The 25,071-nt window shown below is 62.9% G+C and overlaps 1 protein-coding gene across 1 annotated transcript; it reads left to right on the forward strand.

The window, feature by feature from the left end:
• Window positions 1–201: 201 nt before the first annotated feature.
• On the forward strand, window positions 202–23,135 carry AHNAK2 (AHNAK nucleoprotein 2). Its single transcript, XM_058655644.1, is given in 10 exon segments — window positions 202–253; window positions 7,978–8,036; window positions 8,136–8,234; window positions 8,906–8,951; window positions 8,954–9,006; window positions 9,516–9,666; window positions 9,815–9,996; window positions 10,084–15,939; window positions 15,988–20,697; window positions 21,175–23,135. Coding segments are annotated over 10 exon segments (13,137 nt in total). The 3' UTR covers window positions 23,104–23,135.
• The last annotated feature ends 1,936 nt before the right edge of the window (window positions 23,136–25,071 follow it).

The raw sequence follows: 25,071 nt of genomic DNA on the forward strand, positions 1-25,071 counted from the left end.
GAGGGCAAGGCGGCGGCCACGAGCAGGTGCAGGGAAGCGGGCTCCTCCCCGGGACCAGCAGGGGAAGCGCCGGCCAATGGGCTGCGCGGGGCGGGGCGCGGCCGGTCCGCAGTGTCCAGCAGCCACGGGCTGCGGAGGCAGGAGCCGGGATAGCGACGGGACAGCGACGGGACGCGCCGGGCGGCCGGCCCCAACGCCGCAATGTGCGACTGCTTCCACGCCGTGCTGCCCTGGCCCGGCGCCTCCGGCGGCGGTGCGCCTCCCTGCCTGCAGCCCGCTGTGGGGCGGGTGGGCTCACCAGGGTGCGCATGGGGCCCTGCCTCTGCCTTCCCGTGGCCCCCAGCTCCAGCCCAGTGCCTGCCTCCCACCCCCTGCGGGGTCCCTGCCCCATCCCTGCATCCTCCTCCGTTTTGGGGTCCCGGTGTCTCTCCTCTCCATTCTGCTCTGGGGTCGCCATGCCTGTCCTGCTCCTCCGTGGGACCCGCCTCTGCTCCAGAACACCTGTCCCTCCTCCCATCAGTTTGCTTGTCTCTCTTGTCATGGCCATCGGGGACCTGTTTGCTGGACCCTGGGAAGTGGCTTTGGGAGAGGTGTTGCCTGCTGGGAGCAGGTTACCCATCCTGGTGGGTGGGAGGGGCCAGAGGCCAGGCTTGCCCCCTGGACCTGCTGCAGGGACAGTGGCCTGGCTGGCCCAGGAGCCAGGGCTGCTTGCTGAGAGGTGGGGTTCCTGGGTGAGGGGCTGAGTTGGGGCGCCCCAGTGCTGGGAATGGTGAGGCACCTATTGCTGTGCGAATGACCCTCGGGGTGGCCAGCACACTCCTTTTTGCCTCTGGCTACAGAACGGGCACTGGTGGCCACACCCAGGACACCCGGCTAGCATGGCCAGGGGCTGGGGCCACACCACAGCCCTGGGGGAAGCAGAGTTTGCTGCTGTTGCTGAGCCACAGGCTACAGGCCCAGAGGCTCCACCTGCACTGGGTGTGGTCCTGCAGCCCAGCTGGAACCCCGCCACCCTGCGGCGCTGTGTCCGCCACCCTGCGGCGCTGTGTGTCTGGCCGAGGCTGGACCCCCCAGCTCTGCTCAGTCCTGAAAGACCCCCTGTTTGGGCCTCCCCTCAAACACGGCATCAGATTGAGGGCCCTGGGCCAGCGCAGGGTGTGGCTGCTTCCTTGCTCAAGGTGCCACCCCGCTGTGCCATCCTCTTGGCTTCCCCAGGCTCCTGTCTGGTGCCGCTGCTCCCAGGGGGTGGGGCTTTGGCAGGCCACCCGTGGGGTCATGGCCTGGGAGGCTCTACCTAGTCTTCCCCACAATCCCTCAGCCCACGTATGTGCATTCCTGCGCTGCTGGCCCCCATGTTCTGGCTTGTGCCTACTTGCTGCCCAGGGGACAGTCTATTCCGGGCTCTGGCCTGTGTGCCAGGGCTGCCCCCTGGTGGCTGCACTGGGAACTCGCTGCCTCTCCCCCTTGGCAGGTGCCTGACCAGCCCCACCAAGTACACCAGCTCCACACTCTGTCCACGCCTTGGGCTGTCACTCGAGGAGGTGATCAGACTGACAGGGAGCCCCTACCCCCCCTGGCCATCCCCTACTTGGCCCCTGCCAACCCCGACCGGGGTCTGAGTGCCTCCCCCAGCTGCACCCAAAAAGGCCCCCTGGGTCAGGGGGATCCCAGAGGACATCTGCATGGTCTCCGCTCAGGTGGCTGACCCTCGGCAATGCTGGGAAACGACTGAAGCATCTGTGGCTCAGACCGTCCCAGCTGCAGACGGCAGTGACCATGGAGGCTGGCACCGGCCTGCGTTGGCATCTCCTGCTGCTCGCAGTCACACAGGGGTGTGGCCCCATTCCACAGCACCTTGCCCAGCGGGGTGTCCAGTGCTGGACCTGCATGCCACCCTTGCTTCCTCCCAGGCTGGCTAGTCCCTTCCGGCCCAGCTGGGCACTGCTTCTCCCAGGAAGCCCCAGGTTGCTGGACTCCCCACTCCCCGTCCCTCGGTCCTCTCCCCCTCTTTGCTCAGGGCCTCTGTCCAGATCCCTGCTTTATTCTGGCTGTGAGGGGCCTGCCTCCCCTTCTGAAAATGAGACGCCATGGACTCCCCAGCTTACTCTGCTGTGCTTGGGGGCAGTGTGAAGGGCAAGGATGCCTGCCCACCTGTCCATTCGGGTATGTGCGCCCCCAGAGCCGGTGTGTGAGCACTGTGGCCTTGGGGGCACGGAGGCCTCATTGAGAGAAGGCGTCATGGTGGCTGCAGCAGCTTAACACAGGAGCTGGGTGGGTGGGAGTGAGGAGGTCCAAAGGGCTGGGCGAGGAGCCCTCCTTCCCCCACCCCTGCACGGGGTGCTTGGTCCCACTGTTTCTTGCGCAGGGTGTTTTGGTTTCCAGACTTCTCTGGTTTGATTAGCAGCCAGTCCCCGCCTTTCTGGAATGAATATTTAATAGCAGAACACAGAGCAGGGCCCAGGAGGCCGGCTACGGGTGAGGGGAGGATGGGAGGACCACAGCCCCATTGCTGAGGGGACAGTGAGGGGTAGTAGGGACACACAGGTGACAGGGCCCTGGGGTTCACATTGGCCACAAAGGGCAGCCTCAGCCCCACCAGGGAACAGGGGCACCTGCCCCGCCCAGGCCTCCCTGGAGCTCTGGCTAACCCTGGCATGCCGAGGGCAGTCACAGGTGGGTAGCCTTTTGCCAGGTAGTATGGCACTAGGGCCCCTTGTGACCCGGCCCTGGGAATGCTGTGTTACCAGTGGCAGAGGCTGAGCCTGGGGTCCGATCTGAGCCAGGCCCACCTGTGCAGTGGGTGTCTGGGTCCAGGAGGTGGTGCCTGGGGGTTTCCTGGGAGTCAAGGCTGTGGGCAAGGTCTTTCTTGCTCAGTGTCTGGCCCATGGTGGTGGAGGGGTGATGGCCCAGTGTAGCTGCCCACTGCACCGGGGCATTACCCTCCCCGTCACAGCGCTCATGGGTCCAGAGCCCTGGCTTCCACACCCACTGCTACCGGCCAGCAGCAAGGGCTGGTGTGACCCAGGTTGGAACCAGGAGGGCAGGAACACCTGGGGTCCAGGGGGCGCTGGAGGGGCTGCTGCGCTCCCAGCAGAGCCTGCTGGGCTGCATGTGTGGGAGAGGGGAGGTCCAGCCGGGAGCTGGGGGCAGCCAGACCCCTCTCTTTGTCTCTCTGGCTTCTATGAGGAGCTTGTGGCTGAGAGGGTGCTGACGCCAGCCCCGGGGCTGGGGGCACAGGAACTGGAAGCTGACCTGGGGGGGCCGCATCTGTCCAATGGCTGGTCTGTTGGCTCCCCCACCCTCAGTTGCACCGCTGGGCTCAGCACTGACTCAGCCAGGCAGCCTGCCGGCCTGGGGCTGAGAATGGGCCATCAGGGTGAGGTTGGAGGCACAGTGCTGGCACCCCTGACTAACATCCTTTGATGTCAGCGGGCTGACAGCGTGGCTGGAGTTCATCTTCCAGGGCCAGGGCGCTGAGGAGGGGTCTCAGCCTTGCAGCCTCTTGCTGGCCTCCTTGGGGCATTGGAGCTGCTGAGCCCTGATTGCTCCCACATTCCCTGGAGGAGGCCCCAACACAGCTTGCTGACCAGGGTGAGGTGGGGCCAGCGGCAGTCCCGCTGCTCCAGGTTGCCCAGGAATGCTGGTCTGTACGGGCCTGTTCTGGCCTGCCTGGGGCCGTGGGCGTCTGGCATCCACAGTTCACCGGCAGCATGGCTGCAGGCCCTGCCCAGGCCTGCTGGCCACCCAGAGCCAAGAGGGGTGGGAGGGAGGCTTGGATCTTTGGGGCTGGTAGGCTAGGTGGCCCTGTGACCTGGGTCCCTGGATGAGAGGGCATGCCCCTGCCTGCTCTTGGTCCAGTGTCTCCGCTGCCCCTGGGAGCTTGGAGAGGTAAGGGCTATTGATGGGGCAAAGGAGTGGGCAGGGGGACAGGCTCAGGCTGCCCCCGAGGAGGCCAGAGTCACGGGGAGGCCTCCCTCCCTTCATTGCACCGCCATCTGAGCCCTTTGCAGGGCAGGGCGGCCTCTATCTGGGTGTCGCCTGTCTGCACACTGCGCCCTGCACAGTGTCTGTGCGTCTGGCCCAGCGGCAGTGACTCATGCAGTCGGCTGCTCTAGGGGTGGAGCTGAGCAGAGCCTGGCTCCCACTGCAACCAGGACTCGGCCACTCCCTCTGCAGGGCATGGGGGTCTTGGCAGGAGGAAGTAACTGGGGAGGGGAGAGACCAGCAGGCAGCGGAGGGAGGCTGCAGTCTTCTGGCCAGCTGGACAGCAGAGCGTCTTCAGCCCTGGCTGTTTCCTATGCCCACCCAGCACCCCTGCCCTCTGTTCACCTCGCCATGAAGCAGGTGTGTGGGGCCACTGGGCTGCCAGGCAGGGGGGCCAGGGGTGCTGAGATGGTGTGGTGTGTACCTGGCTGCAGCTGATGCTGGAAGGCAGGGGTCAGCTCATGGGGATCTGGCAGCATGTGCCGGACCAGCCAGGCAGGGCAAGACACCAGGAGGCACTGCCTCAGAGCCGGAAGAATCAGGGCTAGCTCATAGCCTGCAGGGGCTCAGTGTGGGCAAGGAGGTGGGCTTGGCTTGGAGGGGCCCCAAGGGCTGGACTGGGTGGCCATAGGGAAAGGAGGAGCTGTGAGAGCTGCTGTGCTAATTCAGTGCCTGGTGGTTCAGGAAAGCCCCGAGCCACTGCACTGGGGCTGCTGTGCCCCTCCCATGTTCGGGCTGTGAGTGGGAGAGGCATGTGGGCTGCAGGAGCAGGCGGTGTCTGCAGTGACGGCTCCACAGCAGGGCTCCACAGCAGGACTCCACAGCAGGGTTACACAGCAGGGCTCCACAGCAGGACTCCACAGCAGGGTTACACAGCAGGACTCCACAGCAGGGCTCCACAGCAGGACTCTACAGCAGGGCTCCACAGCAGGGCTCCACAGCAGGGCACCACAGCAGGGCTCCACAGCAGGGCACCACAGCAGGGCTCCACAGCAGGGCACCACAGCAGGGCTCCACAGCAGGGCACCACAGCAGGACTCCACAGCAGGACTCCACAGCAGGACTCCACAGCAGGGCTCCACAGCAGGGCACCACAGCAGGGCTCCACAGCAGGGCACCACAGCAGGGTTACACAGCAGGGCTCCACAGCAGGGCACCACAGCAGGGCACCACAGCAGGACTCCACAGCAGGACTCCACAGCAGGGCTCCACAGCAGGGCTCCACAGCAGGGCTCAGCCTGGGTCTGCATGGTGGAGGGAAGGTTAGAAGTGGGAGAGAGAGCTGGGGTCCAGGCAGGGGCAGGGAGGGAGACCTGGGCCACCATGGCTGAAAGCTGCGGGAGTGCTCAGGATGGCTGGGGGGCTGAGAGGATGACCCTGGACCCCTGGGACTCTGGCAGCCAGGCCAGCCTCCAGGGTTAGCCACGGTGCTCCTACAGGGAATTATCTGGAAACATGGGGTGAGGCCTGTAGGTGCCCACGCCTGTCTCATGACAGAGCCTGCGTGCCCCTCAGTAAGTCCCAAAGGGGCAAGGCTGAACCTCTGTGCCTAGATGGTGCACTGTGGGTCCCCCGTGTGCCCTCGGTGCCCTGCACCCTGGGTCCCCCGTGTGCCCTCGGTGCCCTGCACCCTCGGTCCCCGTGTGCCCTCAGTGCCCTGCGCCCTGGGTCCTGTGAGTGCAACAGGGCCGGTTGGTGTGGGTGCGGATGGAGCTGGTCAGAGTGGTTGCGGACACGGTGGGGTAGTTCGGGTGTAGACAGGCCAGTGGATGTGGGTGTAGATTTGGGTTGGTTTTGGCAGATGCGTTGGTCTTCACCCCTGGGGCCTCTGCCTGCCAGGGCTCCATCTGCCCAGGTCGTCCCGACATCCCAGGTGCTGGGAGCATAGCTTCCTGGGGCCAGGGGTTCCCAGCATGCTGCCCACCCCCACATTCTATCAGGCCCCACCCTGGAGTGGGAGATGGGCAGGTATGTGCGGAGGACAGAGTGTGGCAGCCAGACCTGCTAGACCAGGCTGAGCTGTGCCTAAGAGGGCTGTGCTGTGGGCTGGTGACTGGCAATAACCTACCCGCTTGCAGGGCAGGGCAGGGCAGGGCAGGGTCAGGCTGTGAGAGCCACAGGCCGGACAGCGGGTAGGCCCAGAGCTGGGTGGGAATGGGGAGAGAGCTCATAGCTGCCCAGGCCTCCTGGTAAGTGGTTTCCCTGGGTGACCCACAAGGCACCTGCTGTTGGGGTCAGAGGGGAAAGGGCAGGACCCTGCCTCCACCCCTCTCTCCCTGGCAGCGGAAGGCCTTGAAGGGTTGTCCAATCCTGCCAGCCCAGTGGGCAGTGACATGGAGGTTCTGACTTTCCTGAGGTGTCTTCCTGGGGGAGCAGGACGCAGTGGCCCTGTCCTGGGAGACCCCAGCCCTCTGCTAGGCCCAGGAGCATGGCCAACAACAACTGGCCAGGGGCTGAGGACCACGACCCCACTGGGCAGTGCTCACCAGACCTGCTTGGTGCACCGCGGCCGCAGGGTCCCCCAGTCAGGAGCCCTGCCCACGTGGCCAGCAAGGGTTCCCCGGGACCCTGGGAGGGGCCAGGCTGCCACCAGCAGGGAGCTCCAAGGTCCACCTGCTGTCCTTGGCACCTCGGCTGGAGCCACGGATGTTGGTGGTCAGCAAGCTGCCCCTGGCACCCTGCCGTCCTCCCCACCCACAGACCCACCCCAGGCCAGCATGGAAACGCTGAGCTCAGGCTGGGATATGAGCGGGGCCCCTGTGGGGGCGTCCATAGAGCCCTCTGTCCACGCGCACCTCTGCAGCAGCGTGGCCTGCTGGGCCACGTCTCGGTGTGTCCAAGGGCTTCGATCCAGGTCCGCCCTCTGGAAGGGGCAGACGGAAAACAGCAGCGCAGGCCAGTGCCATTAAGTCTGACGCCTGAGGGGTTTCTGGAAGCGTCACTGAGGCCTCTAAGGGACGTGGCCTCCGTCGGGATCATCCACGGGGCGTGGCCTCTGTGGACGTGGCCTCCGCGACTCCCTGCAGCTTGGCCACCCCAGGCGACCCCGGTCCCCTCACGCTGGTGTGAGGTGATGCGTGGACGGCCCCGTCCGGCGTGGGGCTCGCACGCACAGGGCCGGGGCGGGAAGCCTCGAGCCCCGCGGTGGGTCTGAGCCGCGGAGGGGGTGCTGGCCCCCAGCCGCCGTCTTGGGTCCCCTGGCAGGGTCTGTGCCTGCCTTCATTTGGAAGGACAGTTTGTGAGATACTAAGTTCTTGTTTTGAGGGATTATTTATTTGAAGGGGGGCGGGGTAGTGACAATACTGGAACATGGCTCCCATGTCTACCATAGCTAGGACTGAGCCTGGCACCCTGCCCGAGTCACCTGTGGGTGGCGGGACCTAAGTAGGCCATTACCGCTGCTCTCAGGGTGTCCATCGGCAGGAATCTGGGGCGTTCCCTGGGCTGCAGCCTGCCCTTGGAGCTCCGCTGCCCGGGGCACAGACACCAATAACAGCTTTGGAACCTGTTAAATCCAAAAATGGGGCTGACACTGTGACCATCTCGAACACAGCGTCCCACCAGGGCATTGGTTCATGTCCTGGCGCCCTGCTTCCCATCAAGCTCCCTACCTGTGGCCTGGGAAAGCAGTCGAGGACGGCCCAAAGCCTTGGGACCCTGCACCCGCGTGGGAGACCCGGAAGACGGTCCTGGCTGTAGGTTGGCTCAGCTGTTGAGGCCATGTGTAGAGTGAACCCATGGATGGAAGATCTCTCTCTCTAACTATGACTTTCTCTTTCAGAAAGTCTGGCACTTGCTTGACTGTTGCCACAGCCCCACTTGCTCTGCATGACTCCCACCCCGCTGCTGAATGGAGCACCTTGAGCTGCAGCGGCAGGGACTCTCAGGCACTTTCCGGGCTCCCCATCCCACAGCCACTCGAGCCTGGGCCTGGGACAGGCCTGGACCACATCGTGGCCTCTGTGGCTCCACTAACAGCCTCTCTCTCCACAGTGTCTGGTGGACAGCTAGAGCCCCAGGAGCCCGGTGTGGAAACGGAAGAGGACCACTTGGTATGGAGCACCCAGGGGAGATGTCCCCACACCCTACCCTCCTCCCATTGGGCCTGGAATGGGCCTCAGTGGCTAAGGGCAGCTCGGGTCTCCTCCCAGGTGAGCGAGGTGCCTGTGGACAAGCTGCTCCAGCCCCGGCCCCAGGGGTCCTCACCTGTGTACGAATGCAAAACTGAGGGCTCCAGCTTTGGCCTCCAGGTAAGCCCGGCAGAACCCTCAGGTGGGGCCCAGGGCTGGGCTCGCAGGCACTGGCATGTCTGCAAGCCTCCCTGCTGGCCACTGGGCCCTAGGGATGCCCATCAGCTATGCCCTCTGTCCCTCAGCTGTGTCTCCCTTGAGGTGGGTCAAGACACAGTCAGGGGAGCCCACAGCCCTTCTGAGTATGTGCACAGGTGGGACACACACACACACTGCCCACACACAGACTTTGTGCTAGACGTTATGTGACATACACACCTGAACCCACACACACGTTGTATGAGATGGCCAGCGAGTCACACCTGTGCCCCCACATATGTGTGTACACACACCTGGGCATTCACACACCTGTGCACCTACATATGTGTGTACGCACACCCAAGTATTCACACACCATACATGCATACACTTTGTGTAAAGCCTACTTGTGTACGCACACAGCTGGGCACATGCTCTGTGTGTGCGTAACACTGCCTCACTGAGGTGAGCAAGGCTGCCTGAGTCAGGGCTGTGAGGGACTCTCTCATGCCATACTCTTCTTGCCAGTGAGGTTTCTCATGAGCCGACGGCTGTGAGCAAGGTTGTCGTGGCAGTGGGGATGCAGTCACTTCAGCCCTGTGTGCTGCCCTGGTCTGGGGCGGCTGGGGCACTGCCCACTCCGTGGGCTGCAGTAAGCCACCCTGGGCAGGCAAGGCTCCTCAGAAAGACGGAGGTCCTGGTGAAGTGGGATTCCAGGCACTCACAGACACCCTCCAAGATGAGCCAGCCTCAGGTGGGTGCTGCCCGGCTGGGAGCATGGCTTCTGCCGCCAGAACTGAGGCCAGAGCAGAGGGGGCAGCCCAGGCCCTGGGGAGACCTGCTGTGCTGCAGGCCGAGCTGTGCTGCACCCTGGGTTCTCCCCGTGGACTGACGCAGGACTGAGGGAGCTGGGCTTTCCTCTGCCGGCAAGGCAGCCTCAGTGTTGCCCACCCTGGGTTCATCGTGGCCAAGGCCTCTTCCCAGTCGCCAGGCCGGCGGCCGTGGCGCTGTTGCTGCCCCTGGGGGTGGGGGTCTCGGCGGTGATGGGGAGGCAGCGTCAGGAAGCTGCAGCTGCTCCTGTGCCCTGAGGCCCCTGGGCCGGCTTGGGCGTGGACAGGCTCTTCCTGGGCCAGGCAAGGGAAGTTCCCATGCAGGAGTGCCTTGGCTGGCTTCCTCAGAGTGTGTCGTGTTCTGGGCTGCTGCAGCAGTGCTGTGGTAGGACAGGCTCACAGCCAGCGCAGTGCTGATCTGCTCCTGTCACAGTCCAAGCAGGAGGCCGCCGAGGTGGCCCTGGAGACGCAGGTGAAGGCAGGGGCCAGTGGCTACAGTATCACCGGCGGTGGGGACCAGGGCATCTTCATCAAGCAAGTGCTGAAGGAGTCCCCAGCTGCCAGGCTCTTCAGCTTACAAACAGGTGCCACGATGGGGCCAGCTGGTGGGGGTCAACGGGCGCATGTGGCGTGTGAGACAGGGCCAGTGCTTCCAGCCCTCTGAGCCTGAAGTGGTTGCTGGCATGGAGGGGTGGGGTGGGGACTAAAGCCGGGGCTGGTCTCACTGCCTAGGGGACCAGCTGCTTAGCACAACCGTGTTCTTCGACGAAATTAAATATGAAGATGCTCTCAAGATTCTGCAGTACTCAGAGCCATACCGGGTCCAGTTCAAGGTCAGACGGAGGGTCCCTGCTCGAGAGGCTGAGGGGTGCGACTCCAGCAGCGGCCGTGGGGCCCTGGGAGAGGGGGAGCAGGTAAGGCTTGTGGATCTCGACCCAGCAGTACAGGTCAGCCCCTGCCCCAGAAGCCTCACCACCCAGTGCCTTCTCCCTGCATTTCAGGACAAAGATGTCATCTGTGAGTGGACAAAAGCCCAAACAAAGATGCTGCAGGGAGACACAGACCAAGAGTGGCTCATCTCTCAGCCCCGAGAGGGTAGGGGCAGGCAGCCCCGGAAGGACAGGCGATCTTGGCCTAAGTTTCAGGCACTCGCAAGCAAGCAGGGACCCAGGCCCCGGCGGTCTCACAGCACCTTGGAGGCCTACAAGCGCAGGGATGCCTCAGACATGTGCCCAGACAGCGTGGAAACAGAGGCCCAAACCCCAGCTCCGGGTGGCCAGAGGACCAGGAGGTTCCTGAACCTGAGGCTCAAGATGGGCTTGGGGCAGGGCCTGTCTATGGGGGAGTCAGGGTCAGAGGCCACGAAGGATGTTGCAGACCGTCGGAGAGAGAAAATGCCAGCAGTGCCAGGTGCCAGGCCACACCTGAACATGCGCGGACTCCCTGAACCCGTGGAGGGGGCTGTGAGCATGGCAGTGGGAGCCAAGCCACAGAGCAGAACAAAGGACAGGACAAATCAGTGGGGGGTTGGGGCACAGGGAGAGGGGGACAGGAAAGCAGTGCAGAGCCAGGACGCTGGGATGTCCAGGAGGGCCCTGGAGGACGCAGCACAGCGAGGGGACGCCCGGAGCCACCCTCCAGAAATCCACATACGGATGCACAATTTGAAGATCCCCAGATTTGGATTCTGCCAAGAAAAGGAGCTTCAGACAGAAAGACAAGTTCCTGTCCCACAGGCAGAGGAAGGACGGGGCCCTGGGCGGCAGGAGCTCGAGGCCAGGGAGGCCAAGGTCAAGGCCAAGCTTCCTGGATGGCAGGAGGGAAGCCCAGACCCAGCGGGAACAGAGCCAGGCACAGAGGAAGGAGGAAGGAGCAAACAAACCGCAGAGAGGGTGAATGGGGTGCTGGAACACCCAGGGACCCCACCCACAGAGCCAGCAGGGCCTGAGGAGGACACCCCTCAGGGAGGAGGGCAAGGAGACACAGGCATAAAGGACAGGGCCAGACCCACCACAGAGAGCAAAGGAAAACGTGACACAGAATACAAGAAACTGACACCTTCAGAGAACGAAGGACCACACAACAAAGTGGGGCAGGAACACAGCCTGGAGGACAGAGAGGGAACTGCACAGGACAGCACGTTGAGGAATCAGGTCTACAAGACGCAGTCCTGGAGAAGCACAACCACAAAGAAGGGGACCAAAATCTCACTGAATATGCCAATGAACAGGGCTGGCATGACACGGAAATTAATTAAACATGACAAAGACGACACAGAACACAGCGTCCAGCGCCCTTCCTCTGACCTGCAAGTCCAACCCGGCCATGTGGACGTCAATGTCCCCGAGGCAGGGCAAGTCCCCGAGGCAGAGCTGGCGGCACCACAGGCCTCTGCAGCTGGCCTGAAGGTGCACCTGCCCACGGTGCAGGTGCCCGGCATCAGGCTGCCCACGGTGGAGCTTGAGGGTCCCAAGGTGGACGTGAAAGGTGCCAAGGGTAAGATGAGCATGCCCAGTGAGCTAGACATGCCACTGCCCAGTGTGGATGTGGACTTCCAGGCTCCAAGTGGGAAACCTGAGATGGACACAGAGCTGGGAAACAGGGACATGAGCACCAAGGACGGCAAGTTCAAGATGCCCAAGTTCAAGATGCCCTCTTTTGGGGCTTCCGCAGCCTGCAAGGCCACAGAGGCCTCGGTGGACGTGATCACACCAAAAGTGGAAGCACACCTGGGCCTCAGTACCGTGCAGGGGGACCTCAAGGGCCCCGACCTCAGCGTCCAGCGCCCTTCCTCTGACCTGCAAGTCCAACCCAGCCATGTGGACGTCAATGTCCCCGAGGCAGGGCAAGTCCCCGAGGCAGAGCTGGCGGCACCACAGGCCTCTGCAGCTGGCCTGAAGGTGCACCTGCCCACGGTGCAGGTGCCCGGCATCAGGCTGCCCACGGTGGAGCTCGAGGGGCCCCAGGTGGAGCTCAAGGGTCCCAAGGTGGACGTGAAAGGTGCCAAGGGTAAGGTGACTGCCCCCGACCTCGAGGTGTCACTGCCCAGTATTGATGGGGATATGCAGGCCCCTGGTCCCAAGGTGGAGCCCGACCTGGCCCTGGGAGACAAAGACGTGGCGACCAAAGACAAGAAATTCAAAATGCCCAAGTTCAAGATGCCTTCCTTCGGGGCGTCCACACCGAAGAAATCTCTGGAGGCCTCGGTGGGTGTGGAGACTCCAAAGTTGGGGGCTGATGCGAGCCTCCCCACTTTGCAGGGGGACCTCAAGGGCCCCGACCTCAGCGTCCAGCGCCCTTCCTCTGACCTGCAAGTCCAACCCGGCCATGTGGACGTCAATGTCCCCGAGGCAGGGCAAGTCCCCGAGGCAGAGCTGACGGCACCACAGGCCTCTGCAGCTGGCCTGAAGGTGCACCTGCCCACGGTGCAGGTGCCCGGCATCAGGCTGCCCACGGTGGAGCTCGAGGGGCCCCAGGTGGAGCTCAAGGGTCCCAAGGTGGACGTGAAAGGTGCCAAGGGTAAGGTGACTGCCCCCGACCTCGAGGTGTCACTGCCCAGTATTGATGGGGATATGCAGGCCCCTGGTCCCAAGGTGGAGCCCGACCTGGCCCTGGGAGACAAAGACGTGGCGACCAAAGACAAGAAATTCAAAATGCCCAAGTTCAAGATGCCTTCCTTCGGGGCGTCCACACCGAAGAAATCTCTGGAGGCCTCGGTGGGTGTGGAGACTCCAAAGTTGGGGGCTGATGCGAGCCTCCCCACTTTGCAGGGGGACCTCAAGGGCCCCGACCTCAGCGTCCAGCGCCCTTCCTCTGACCTGCAAGTCCAACCCGGCCATGTGGACGTCAATGTCCCCGAGGCAGGGCAAGTCCCCGAGGCAGAGCTGACGGCACCACAGGCCTCTGCAGCTGGCCTGAAGGTGCACCTGCCCACGGTGCAGGTGCCCGGCATCAGGCTGCCCACGGTGGAGCTTGAGGGTCCCAAGGTGGACGTGAAAGGTGCCAAGGGTAAGATGAGCATGCCCAGTGAGCTAGACATGCCACTGCCCAGTGTGGATGTGGACTTCCAGGCTCCAAGTGGGAAACCTGAGATGGACACAGAGCTGGGAAACAGGGACATGAGCACCAAGGACGGCAAGTTCAAGATGCCCAAGTTCAAGATGCCCTCTTTTGGGGCTTCTGCAGCCTGCAAGGCCACAGAGGCCTCGGTGGACGTGATCACACCCAAAGTCGAAGCAGACCTGGGCCTCAGTACCGTGCAGGGGGACCTCAAGGCCCCCGACCTCAGCGTCCAGCGCCCTTCCTCTGACCTGCAAGTCCAACCCAGCCATGTGGACGTCAATGTCCCCGAGGCAGGGCAAGTCCCCGAGGCAGAGCTGGAGGCACCACAGGCCTCTGCAGCTGGCCTGAAGGTGCACCTGCCCACGGTGCAGGTGCCCGGCATCAGGCTGCCCACGATGGAGCTCGAGGGGCCCCAGGTGGAGCTCAAGGGTCCCAAGGTGGACGTGAAAGGTGCCAAGGGTAAGGTGACTGCCCCCGACCTCGAGGTGTCACTGCCCAGTGTGCACCTGCACATTCGAGCTCCAGACGCCGAGCCCGATGTGGACACGGTCCTGGGAGACAAGGACGCGTCTACCAAAGACAGCAAGTTCAAGATGATCAAGTTCAAGATGCCCTCTTTTGGGGCTTCTGCAGCCTGCAAGGCCACAGAAGCCTCGGTGGACGTGATCACACCCAAAGTGGAAGCACACCTGGGCCTCAGTACCGTGCAGGGGGACCTCAAGGCCCCCCACCTCAGCGTCCAGCGCCCTTCCTCTGACCTGCAAGTCCAACCCGGCCATGTGGACGTCAATGTCCCCGAGGCAGGGCAAGTCCCCGAGGCAGAGCTGGCGGCACCACAGGCCTCTGCAGCTGGCCTGAAGGTGCACCTGCCCACGGTGCAGGTGCCCGGCATCAGGCTGCCCATGGTGGAGCTCGAGGGGCCCCAGGTGGAGCTCAAGGGTCCCAAGGTGGACGTGAAAGGTGCCAAGGGTAAGGTGACTGCCCCCGACCTCGAGGTGTCACTGCCCAGTATTGATGGGGATATGCAGGCCCCTGGTCCCAAGGTGGAGCCCGACCTGGCCCTGGGAGACAAAGACGTGGCGACCAAAGACAAGAAATTCAAAATGCCCAAGTTCAAGATGCCTTCCTTCGGGGCGTCCACACCGAAGAAATCTCTGGAGGCCTCGGTGGGTGTGGAGACTCCAAAGTTGGGGGCTGATGCGAGCCTCCCCACTTTGCAGGGGGACCTCAAGGGCCCCGACCTCAGCGTCCAGCGCCCTTCCTCTGACCTGCAAGTCCAACCCAGCCATGTGGACGTCAATGTCCCTGAGGCAGGGCAAGTCCCCGAGGCAGAGCTGACGGCACCACAGGCCTCTGCAGCTGGCCTGAAGGTGCACCTGCCCACGGTGCAGGTGCCCGGCATCAGGCTGCCCACGGTGGAGCTTGAGGGTCCCAAGGTGGACGTGAAAGGTGCCAAGGGTAAGATGAGCATGCCCAGTGAGCTAGACATGCCACTGCCCAGTGTGGATGTGGACTTCCAGGCTCCAAGTGGGAAACCTGAGATGGACACAGAGCTGGGAAACAGGGACATGAGCTCCAAGGACGGCAAGTTCAAGATGCCCAAGTTCAAGATGCCCTCTTTTGGGGCTTCCGCAGCCTGCAAGGCCACAGAGGCCTCGGTGGACGTGATCACACCCAAAGTGGAAGCAGACCTGGGCCTCAGTACCGTGCAGGGGGACCTCAAGGCCCCCCACCTCAGCGTCCAGCGCCCTTCCTCTGACCTGCAAGTCCAACCCGGCCATGTGGACGTCAATGTCCCCGAGGCAGGGCAAGTCCCCGAGGCAGAGCTGGCGGCACCACAGGCCTCTGCAGCTGGCCTGAAGGTGCACCTGCCCATGGTACAGGTGCCCGGCATCAGGCTGCCCATGGTGGAGCTCGAGGGGCCCCAGGTGGAGCTCAAGGGTCCCAAGGTGGACGTGAAAGGTGCCAAGGGTAAGGTGACTGCCCCCGACCTCGAGGTGTCACTGCCCAGTATTGATGGGGATATGCAGGCCCCTGGTCCCAAGGTGGAGCCCGACCTGGCCCTGGGAGACAAAGACGTGGCGACCAAAGACAAGAAATTCAAAATGCCCAAGTTCAAGATGCCTTCCTTCGGGGCGTCCACACCGAAGAAATCTCTGGAGGCCTCGGTGGGTGTGGAGACTCCAAAGTTGGGGGCTGATGCGAGCCTCCCCACTTTGCAGGGGGACCTCAAGGGCCCCGACCTCAGCGTCCAGCGCCCTTCCTCTGACCTGCAAGTCCAACCCAGCCATGTGGACGTCAATGTCCCCGAGGCAGGGCAAGTCCCCGAGGCAGAGCTGACGGCACCACAGGCCTCTGCAGCTGGCCTGAAGGTGCACCTGCCCACGGTGCAGGTGCCCGGCATCAGGCTGCCCACGGTGGAGCTTGAGGGTCCCAAGGTGGACGTGAAAGGTGCCAAGGGTAAGATGAGCATGCCCAGTGAGCTAGACATGCCACTGCCCAGTGTGGATGTGGACTTCCAGGCTCCAAGTGGGAAACCTGAGATGGACACAGAGCTGGGAAACAGGGACATGAGCACCAAGGACGGCAAGTTCAAGATGCCCAAGTTCAAGATGCCCTCTTTTGGGGCTTCCGCAGCCTGCAAGGCCACAGAGGCCTCGGTGGACGTGATCACACCCAAAGTGGAAGCAGACCTGGGCCTCAGTACCGTGCAGGGGGACCTCAAGGGCCCCGACCTCAGCGTCCAGCGCCCTTCCTCTGACCTGCAAGTCCAACCCGGCCATGTGGACGTCAATGTCCCCTAGGCAGGGCAAGTCCCCGAGGCAGAGCTGACGGCACCACAGGCCTCTGCAGCTGGCCTGAAGGTGCACCTGCCCACGGTGCAGGTGCCCGGCATCAGGCTGCCCACGGTGGAGCTTGAGGGTCCCAAGGTGGACGTGAAAGGTGCCAAGGGTAAGATGAGCATGCCCAGTGAGCTAGACATGCCACTGCCCAGTGTGGATGTGGACTTCCAGGCTCCAAGTGGGAAACCTGAGATGGACACAGAGCTGGGAAACAGGGACATGAGCACCAAGGACGGCAAGTTCAAGATGCCCAAGTTCAAGATGCCCTCTTTTGGGGCTTCTGCAGCCTGCAAGGCCACAGAGGCCTCGGTGGACGTGATCACACCCAAAGTGGAAGCAGACCTGGGCCTCAGTACCGTGCAGGGGGACCTCAAGGCCCCCGACCTCAGCGTCCAGCGCCCTTCCTCTGACCTGCAAGTCCAACCCAGCCATGTGGACGTCAATGTCCCCGAGGCAGGGCAAGTCCCCGAGGCAGAGCTGGCGGCACCACAGGCCTCTGCAGCTGGCCTGAAGGTGCACCTGCCCACGGTGCAGGTGCCCGGCATCAGGCTGCCCACGATGGAGCTCGAGGGGCCCCAGGTGGAGCTCAAGGGTCCCAAGGTGGACGTGAAAGGTGCCAAGGGTAAGGTGACTGCCCCCGACCTCGAGGTGTCACTGCCCAGTGTGCACCTGCACATTCGAGCTCCAGACGCCGAGCCCGATGTGGACACGGTCCTGGGAGACAAGGACGCGTCTACCAAAGACAGCAAGTTCAAGATGATCAAGTTCAAGATGCCCTCTTTTGGGGCTTCTGCAGCCTGCAAGGCCACAGAAGCCTCGGTGGACGTGATCACACCCAAAGTGGAAGCAGACCTGGGCCTCAGTACCGTGCAGGGGGACCTCAAGGCCCCCCACCTCAGCGTCCAGCGCCCTTCCTCTGACCTGCAAGTCCAACCCGGCCATGTGGACGTCAATGTCCCCGAGGCAGGGCAAGTCCCCGAGGCAGAGCTGGCGGCACCACAGGCCTCTGCAGCTGGCCTGAAGGTGCACCTGCCCACGGTGCAGGTGCCCGGCATCAGGCTGCCCATGGTGGAGCTCGAGGGGCCCCAGGTGGAGCTCAAGGGTCCCAAGGTGGACGTGAAAGGTGCCAAGGGTAAGGTGACTGCCCCCGACCTCGAGGTGTCACTGCCCAGTATTGATGGAGATATGCAGGCCCCTGGTCCCAAGGTGGAGCCCGACCTGGCCCTGGGAGACAAAGACGTGGCGACCAAAGACAAGAAATTCAAAATGCCCAAGTTCAAGATGCCTTCCTTCGGGGCGTCCACACCGAAGAAATCTCTGGAGGCCTCGGTGGGTGTGGAGACTCCAAAGTTGGGGGCTGATGCGAGCCTCCCCACTTTGCAGGGGGACCTCAAGGGCCCCGACCTCAGCGTCCAGCGCCCTTCCTCTGACCTGCAAGTCCAACCCAGCCATGTGGACGTCAATGTCCCTGAGGCAGGGCAAGTCCCCGAGGCAGAGCTGACGGCACCACAGGCCTCTGCAGCTGGCCTGAAGGTGCACCTGCCCACGGTGCAGGTGCCCGGCATCAGGCTGCCCATGGTGGAGCTTGAGGGTCCCAAGGTGGACGTGAAAGGTGCCAAGGGTAAGATGAGCATGCCCAGTGAGCTAGACATGCCACTGCCCAGTGTGGATGTGGACTTCCAGGCTCCAAGTGGGAAACCTGAGATGGACACAGAGCTGGGAAACAGGGACATGAGCACCAAGGACGGCAAGTTCAAGATGCCCAAGTTCAAGATGCCCTCTTTTGGGGCTTCCGCAGCCTGCAAGGCCACAGAGGCCTCGGTGGACGTGATCACACCCAAAGTGGAAGCACACCTGGGCCTCAGTACCGTGCAGGGGGACCTCAAGGCCCCCCACCTCAGCGTCCAGCGCCCTTCCTCTGACCTGCAAGTCCAACCCGGCCATGTGGACGTCAATGTCCCCGAGGCAGGGCAAGTCCCCGAGGCAGAGCTGGCGGCACCACAGGCCTCTGCAGCTGGCCTGAAGGTGCACCTGCCCATGGTACAGGTGCCCGGCATCAGGCTGCCCATGGTGGAGCTCGAGGGGCCCCAGGTGGAGCTCAAGGGTCCCAAGGTGGACGTGAAAGGTGCCAAGGGTAAGGTGACTGCCCCCGACCTCGAGGTGTCACTGCCCAGTATTGATGGGGATATGCAGGCCCCTGGTCCCAAGGTGGAGCCCGACCTGGCCCTGGGAGACAAAGACGTGGCGACCAAAGACAAGAAATTCAAAATGCCCAAGTTCAAGATGCCTTCCTTCGGGGCGTCCACACCGAAGAAATCTCTGGAGGCCTCGGTGGGTGTGGAGACTCCAAAGTTGGGGGCTGATGCGAGCCTCCCCACTTTGCAGGGGGACCTCAAGGGCCCCGACCTCAGCGTCCAGCGCCCTTCCTCTGACCTGCAAGTCCAACCCAGCCATGTGGACGTCAATGTCCCCGAGGCAGGGCAAGTCCCCGCGGCAGAGCTGACGGCACCACAGGCCTCTGCAGCTGGCCTGAAGGTGCACCTGCCCACGGTGCAGGTGCCCGGCATCAGGCTGCCCACGGTGGAGCTTGAGGGTCCCAAGGTGGACGTGAAAGGTGCCAAGGGTAAGATGAGCATGCCCAGTGAGCTAGACATGCCACTGCCCAGTGTGGATGTGGACTTCCAGGCTCCAAGTGGGAAACCTGAGATGGACACAGAGCTGGGAAACAGGGACATGAGCACCAAGGACGGCAAGTTCAAGATGCCCAAGTTCAAGATGCCCTCTTTTGGGGCTTCCGCAGCCTGCAAGGCCACAGAGGCCTCGGTGGACGTGATCACACCCAAAGTGGAAGCAGACCTGGGCCTCAGTACCGTGCAGGGGGACCTCAAGGGCCCCGACCTCAGCGTCCAGCGCCCTTCCTCTGACCTGCAAGTCCAACCCGGCCATGTGGACGTCAATGTCCCCGAGGCAGGGCAAGTCCCCGAGGCAGAGCTGGCGGCACCACAGGCCTCTGCAGCTGGCCTGAAGGTGCACCTGCCCACGGTGCAGGTGCCCGGCATCAGGCTGCCCATGGTGGAGCTCGAGGGGCCCCAGGTGGAGCTCAAGGGTCCCAAGGTGGACATGAAAGGTGCCAAGGGTAAGGTGACTGCCCCCGACCTCGAGGTGTCACTGCCCAGTGTGCACCTGGACATTCGAGCTCCTGACGCCGAGGCCGATATGGACACGGTCTTGGGAGACAAGGACGCGTCTACCAAAGACAGCAAGTTCAAGATGATCAAGTTCAAGATGCCCTCTTTTGGGGCTTCCGCAGCCTGCAAGGCCACAGAGGCCTCGGTGGACGTGATCACACCCAAAGTGGAAGCACACCTGGGCCTCAGTACCGTGCAGGGGGACCTCAAGGGCCCCGACCTCAGCGTCCAGCGCCCTTCCTCTGACCTGCAAGTCCAACCCAGCCATGTGGACGTCAGTGTCCCCGAGGCAGGGCAAGTCCCCGAGGCAGAGCTGACGGCACCACAGGCCTCTGCAGCTGGCCTGAAGGTGCACCTGCCCACGGTGCAGGTGCCCGGCATCAGGCTGCCCATGGTGGAGCTCAAGGGTCCCAAGGTGGACGTGAAAGGTGCCAAGGGTAAGATGAGCATGCCCAGTGAGCTAGACATGCCACTGCCCAGTGTGGATGTGGACTTCCAGGCTCCAAGTGGGAAACTTGAGATGGACACAGAGCTGGGAAACAGGGACATGAGCACCAAGGACGGCAAGTTCAAAATTGCCAAGTTCAAGATGCCCTCTTTTGGGGCTTCCGCAGCCTGCAAGGCCACAGAGGCCTCGGTGGACGTGATCACACCCAAAGTGGAAGCACACCTGGGCCTCAGTACCGTGCAGGGGGACCTCAAGGCCCCCCACCTCAGCGTCCAGCACCCTTCCTCTGACCTGCAAGTCCAACCCGGCCATGTGGACGTCAATGTCCCCGAGGCAGGGCAAGTCCCCGAGGCAGAGCTGGCGGCACCACAGGCCTCTGCAGCTGGCCTGAAGGTGCACCTGCCCACGGTGCAGGTGCCCGGCATCAGGCTGCCCATGGTGGAGCTCAAGGGTCCCAAGGTGGACGTGAAAGGTGCCAAGGGTAAGATGAGCATGCCCAGTTTGCTAGACATGCCACTGCCCAGTGTGGATGTGGACTTCCAGGCTCCAAGTGGGAAACTTGAGATGGACACAGAGCTGGGAAACAGGGACATGAGCTCCAAGGACGGCAAGTTCAAAATTGCCAAGTTCAAGATGCCCTCTTTTGGGGCTTCCGCAGCCTGCAAGGCCACAGAGGCCTCGGTGGACGTGATCACACCCAAAGTGGAAGCAGACCTGGGCCTCAGTACCGTGCAGGGGGACCTCAAGGCCCCCGACCTCAGCGTCCAGCGCCCTTCCTCTGACCTGCAAGTCCAACCCGGCCATGTGGACGTCAATGTCCCCGAGGCAGGGCAAGTCCCCGAGGCAGAGCTGGCGGCACCACAGGCCTCTGCAGCTGGCCTGAAGGTGCACCTGCCCACGGTGCAGGTGCCCGGCATCAGGCTGCCCACGGTGGAGCTCGGGGGGCCTCAGGTTCATATCCCATGTTCCCAGGTGCACGTGTCATATACCAACGTGCAGGGCAATGCTCCCGACTTGGCAATATTGCTGCCTGGCTCTGATATGCGGTTGCCCTCTTCTTGTTCCCCCCTGGAGGTGCCTCCATCTCCTGTTGCCTCTTCCCTTCCTTTGCCATCCTCACACTGTCGAGCTACTTCTTTGTCTGTCCTGGATGGAAGCCTGGAGTACATTCAGGATGCGGCCTCTGTGAGCCAAGGAGCAGACATGGTTCATGCGACCCCTGCCTCCCTGCAGAATGATACTGGGCATACAGCATACCCTTCTATTGGTGGCGAGAGCACTGTATGCCGCCTGGGCTTTGGGCACAGGCTCCCTCCTACTTTCCCCCAGAGCAGTTTGGTCAGCTTTCCTGGGGTACATACCACCCGGCTTTCCATGGATTTGCCCAAACTGGTACCTCCTGGTTTGTCTTCAGCCAGTGTTCATGGCTCTCCTGCCTGCACCCCCACTTCCTGGGAACCGTTCCCACTCAGTCAGCACCAGGAACCTGCCCCTCAGGCTCCTCCTGACAGTTCTGCGCTCTCTAGCACTGGTAGCTCTGCTGTCCCGCAGTGCCATGTGGGCATCCCTGCGGCCCAACCTGCTGCGCCACTTCACCTGGGCAATCCCCTAGTGCCTTTAAGTCATGATCAGTTGAATTTTCCTAAATTATTTAAACCAAAGTTTGGGTTTTCAACCCCTGAGGCAGACCTGTGGGCCCCTGCCTTGCAGCCTTTGGGTCCTCTTCCCTACGTGGCCATGCAGAATAAGCGGCCTCCAAAGAAGCAAGGGCACAAAGGCATGGGCAGGCTTCCCCCGGCGACGGCTTCAGAGGGCCAGGGACAGATCCCTGTGGCCCAGCGAGAGGTGGGCCCTCCCCTCCAGGGTGCCATAGAACCAACAGGTGCTGGGGCTGGGCCTCGGGCTAGGTCAGCCCCTGCAAGGGAAGGCCTGCTGCAGGGTCACTGTGGGGAACTAGGTGGACGTGGCCCTGAAGAGGGCCCCCAGGAGGACAACCGCACAGGAGCTGAGCCAGGGGGCACACCTGGGAGCAGGTTTGGGATGCCCAAGTTCCACATGCCAGACTTGAGACTCACCCCATGCCCAGACAGAGGTGGGGCTCTGGAGCAGGGAACCCCTAGTGAGGACGGGTGGCCCCTCCCTGGGCCTCAGCTGCAGGCGGGCACATGCCCATTGTCCCCAGCCACCACTGCACCTGAGGGTGTTCCTGCAACAGTGCTCAAGGTAGACCTTCCTGCCATCCACAGCCGGCCAGGCTCGGGCTCCCTGCCTCTCCGGGGGCTAGACACAAGGCTGCCAGGAAGTCAGGCTCCACGGGAAGACCCTGGTGGTGGGACTGTTCTCAAGCTAGGAGCCCACGAGCTTCTTGCTGAGAGCTGGCCTTCCCTGCCACAGGGCCCTGTCAGACTGACGGTGTCCAGGACGGGCGTGCCCGCCCAGGTCTCTGTGGTCAGCACTGAGCAGCTCTGGCAAGATTCCGTGCTGACAGTCAAGTTCCCCAAACTAAAGGGCCCCAGATTCTCGTTCCCGGGCCCCGGCTCCGAGTCCGATGTGTTTATCCCCACGGTAAGGCAGGTGCCGAGCTACGTGGCCAGGGTGGACGAGGCCCTCGGGGAGGGGTGCACTGGCCTCTGGACAGCCGCTGTCCTGCCAGCAGCCACCGGGGTGTTCAAGGAGCCCCCTGCTGACCTCGACCCCTCCTCGAGACCACCCCCCATCTCAAAGGCTCGGGAGCATTTCCAGAGGGCTCCGGCTGAGAGCCCGGATGCCATCCTAGGCAGGGCGACACCGATGCCCACCGACCTTGCCCAATCCGACATCATATCTACTCAGATCGTGCGGGAGTCGGAGATCCCCACGTCCCAAGTCCAAATGCCCTCCTATGGGTTCTCCTTGCTGAAGGTGAAGTTCCCAGGGCCCTCCAAGCAGGAGGCCCCTGCAGGAGCCTCAGTCCCTGAGACCCCGCAGCCCGACACTGGGGAGCCCTTTGAGATGCTGCTCTCCAGCGGCTGCTCCGATGAGGAGCCAGCGGAAGTTCTTGAGCTCCCCATGGAGGATGGCTCAGAGCCCGCAGCAGCCAGTGAGCCGCCGCAGCAGCCTCACAGCCAAAAGTCTGGTCTGTGGTTCTGGCTTCCCAGCATCGGCTTTTCCTCCTCTGTGGACACCACGAAACCTGTGGCCAAAGCCCATGGCCCGAGACAAGCTCCCGTCCAGACACAGCCCGAGGCCCGGCCACGGAGGCACGAGAGGGCCGACTGGTTCAGATTCCCCAAGCTTGGGTTCTCGTCTTCAGCTCCCAGGACCAGTCCTGGCGTGGAGCGCGAGGCAGGGCTGGCCGGGCCAGAGCCCCAGGAAGAGGCTGCGACCTTCTTTGATGTCCAAGAAAGTTTCTCCGCTGAAGAGAAGGAAGGAGTTGCGCCGGCTACAAGTGAGGAACTCCCCCAAAACGCCATCCAGGACCCTGCGTCCCCATCCCTGTGAATGGGGGATGCGGAGGAATGCAACCTGGCCACTGGGGAGGACGTGGCTGCCGCCCCCCAAGGAACCCTGCAACTCTGCAGTCCCCTGAGGAGAGCCCAGGCAGCCCTGGTCCTCCCTGCCAACCCTTTGTGCTTCCCCGTGGATGGCTGTCTGCTCAGGGCACTGTGGGCGTCTGTGGGTTGTCAAGAGCCCTGCTTGTGTCCCCATGCTGGCTAGGGGTTCCGTGACTGCTCCTGGCGTGCAATAAAGCAATCGCTGAGTCCCCTGCGTTGTTCCAGGTCCAAGTTGAGCTAATTCTGCCCCCTGCACCCCACATCCCACACACCTCCTACCCTGAACAGTGGACCAGAAGGCAGGCTAGGATACATCTCAACCTGCCCACCCCCAACCAGCTGTCCCTCTCATCTCGCCTGGCATTGAGGCCCCAAGTCACGGCTGGTAGGGACACAGACAAGCCTGGCGCTGGGAGGAACTGGAGCGGGGGGAGCGGGCCCCAGGCTTGGGGCATGGAGTGAGGCCCAAGGCTTTTCACAGCTTTCCCACTGCCCTGACCCCCTCTGAACCCTCCAGTGCCCGCTGATGCTCCCTGGGCCATGTGCAGACTGTTAGCAGACATATTTGGAACCTGGAGCCACCTCCTCTCGGCTAACAGGGTTTCTGTCCCAAGGCAATGGGTCCCTTGCGGGGGCTGCAGCACAGTGGGGTCTCCTTCCTGAGCCCTTCTCTATAGCTGCCAGGGAGAGAGACCACCCAAGTGAGGGGACATAGGAGCTGCTACCCGTTGCCCCAGGAAGTGAAGGTTGCAATCCCAGGCCCAGGCCAGGTCCGGATGAGCCAGGCAGGTGCAGAGTGGTGCAGGCTGCCTGGTTCCATACAGCATGTGCTTGCTGTGCCTGGGCGAGGCGGTGGCCACAGCCCCGGTGGGGTGGGGGGCTGGACTGGAGGCCGGAAGCCAGCCCTGGCCTGTGCACCACATTCCCCTCTGTGTAGGTGCAGCTACAGGCGTCTAAACCACACTCCACTGAGTCATTGTGGAGGGCTCTGCCATGGAGCAAGCGCTAGAGGCCACCCTGAGGGAGGTGTGGTCACCTGAGCCAAGTGTGTGGCGACAGGCCCTAGACCCCATCAGAACCAAAGACGAGAACCTTCTGGAAGGCACTGTCAGGTGTAAGCAGGCGAGTACTGGGTATGGTAGCAAGGCTGGGAGCTACATGCAAGCCTAGAGACAGAGCCAAGGTTGGGACAGTTGACCAGGATGTGAGGCCACAAGTACACAAGTATACAAGCGAGCTTGGGTTGGCATCCTGGCCAGCTTCCCAGGGAGGGAGTTAGGAGGGGCCAGATGTGAAGGTCTGTCCAGAGCCCAGAGAGGTGGGTGCAGGAAGTCAGTGGCCTGTGGGGGCGTGGTCCTGCTGCACCCTGGGCCCTCTGACCCAGGGGGAAAGGCTGAGGGGTAGGGCAAAAAAAGCCCAGATAGTGTGGCCCAGCAAGGGCACTGGGCATGCCCTGATGTTGAGAGACCCAGAGGCTCCTCATGCTGTGTGCCTTGTTCCTGATAGGGCCCTACCCCTGAATTCACCTGCCCTGAACCCCTAAATGCCACTTAAGATCCTGAGCTCCTACAGGAGCCCCTGGGTCACCAGGGGCCATTGCTGGACACAAGACTACATGTGCCTGGGCCCTGTCCCTGTCCTGTGGGCTTGTGCAGTGCTACCTGAGCCCCTGGCCACTCAGTGCTGCCCGCCACCCTCTCCACCGCCACGACTGCAGAGCAGAGGTGGCTCCTGCCCCAAGTGGCAAGGATCTTTTCCAGGGAGCATGAGGACAGAGCCACAGCATGGGTGCTGGGCCGCCACCCACAGGCCCACAGACTGCACAGGGAATGTGGGACACCAGCTGGCCAGCAGGTGCACACCCAGGAACTGTTACCTGCTTGGTATTCTCTGGGTCCTGCCCATAGCCATGAAG

The sequence above is a fragment of the Ochotona princeps genome, chromosome 26 (genome assembly GCF_030435755.1).
Source record: "Ochotona princeps isolate mOchPri1 chromosome 26, mOchPri1.hap1, whole genome shotgun sequence".
Classification (NCBI taxonomy): Eukaryota; Metazoa; Chordata; class Mammalia; order Lagomorpha; family Ochotonidae; genus Ochotona; species Ochotona princeps.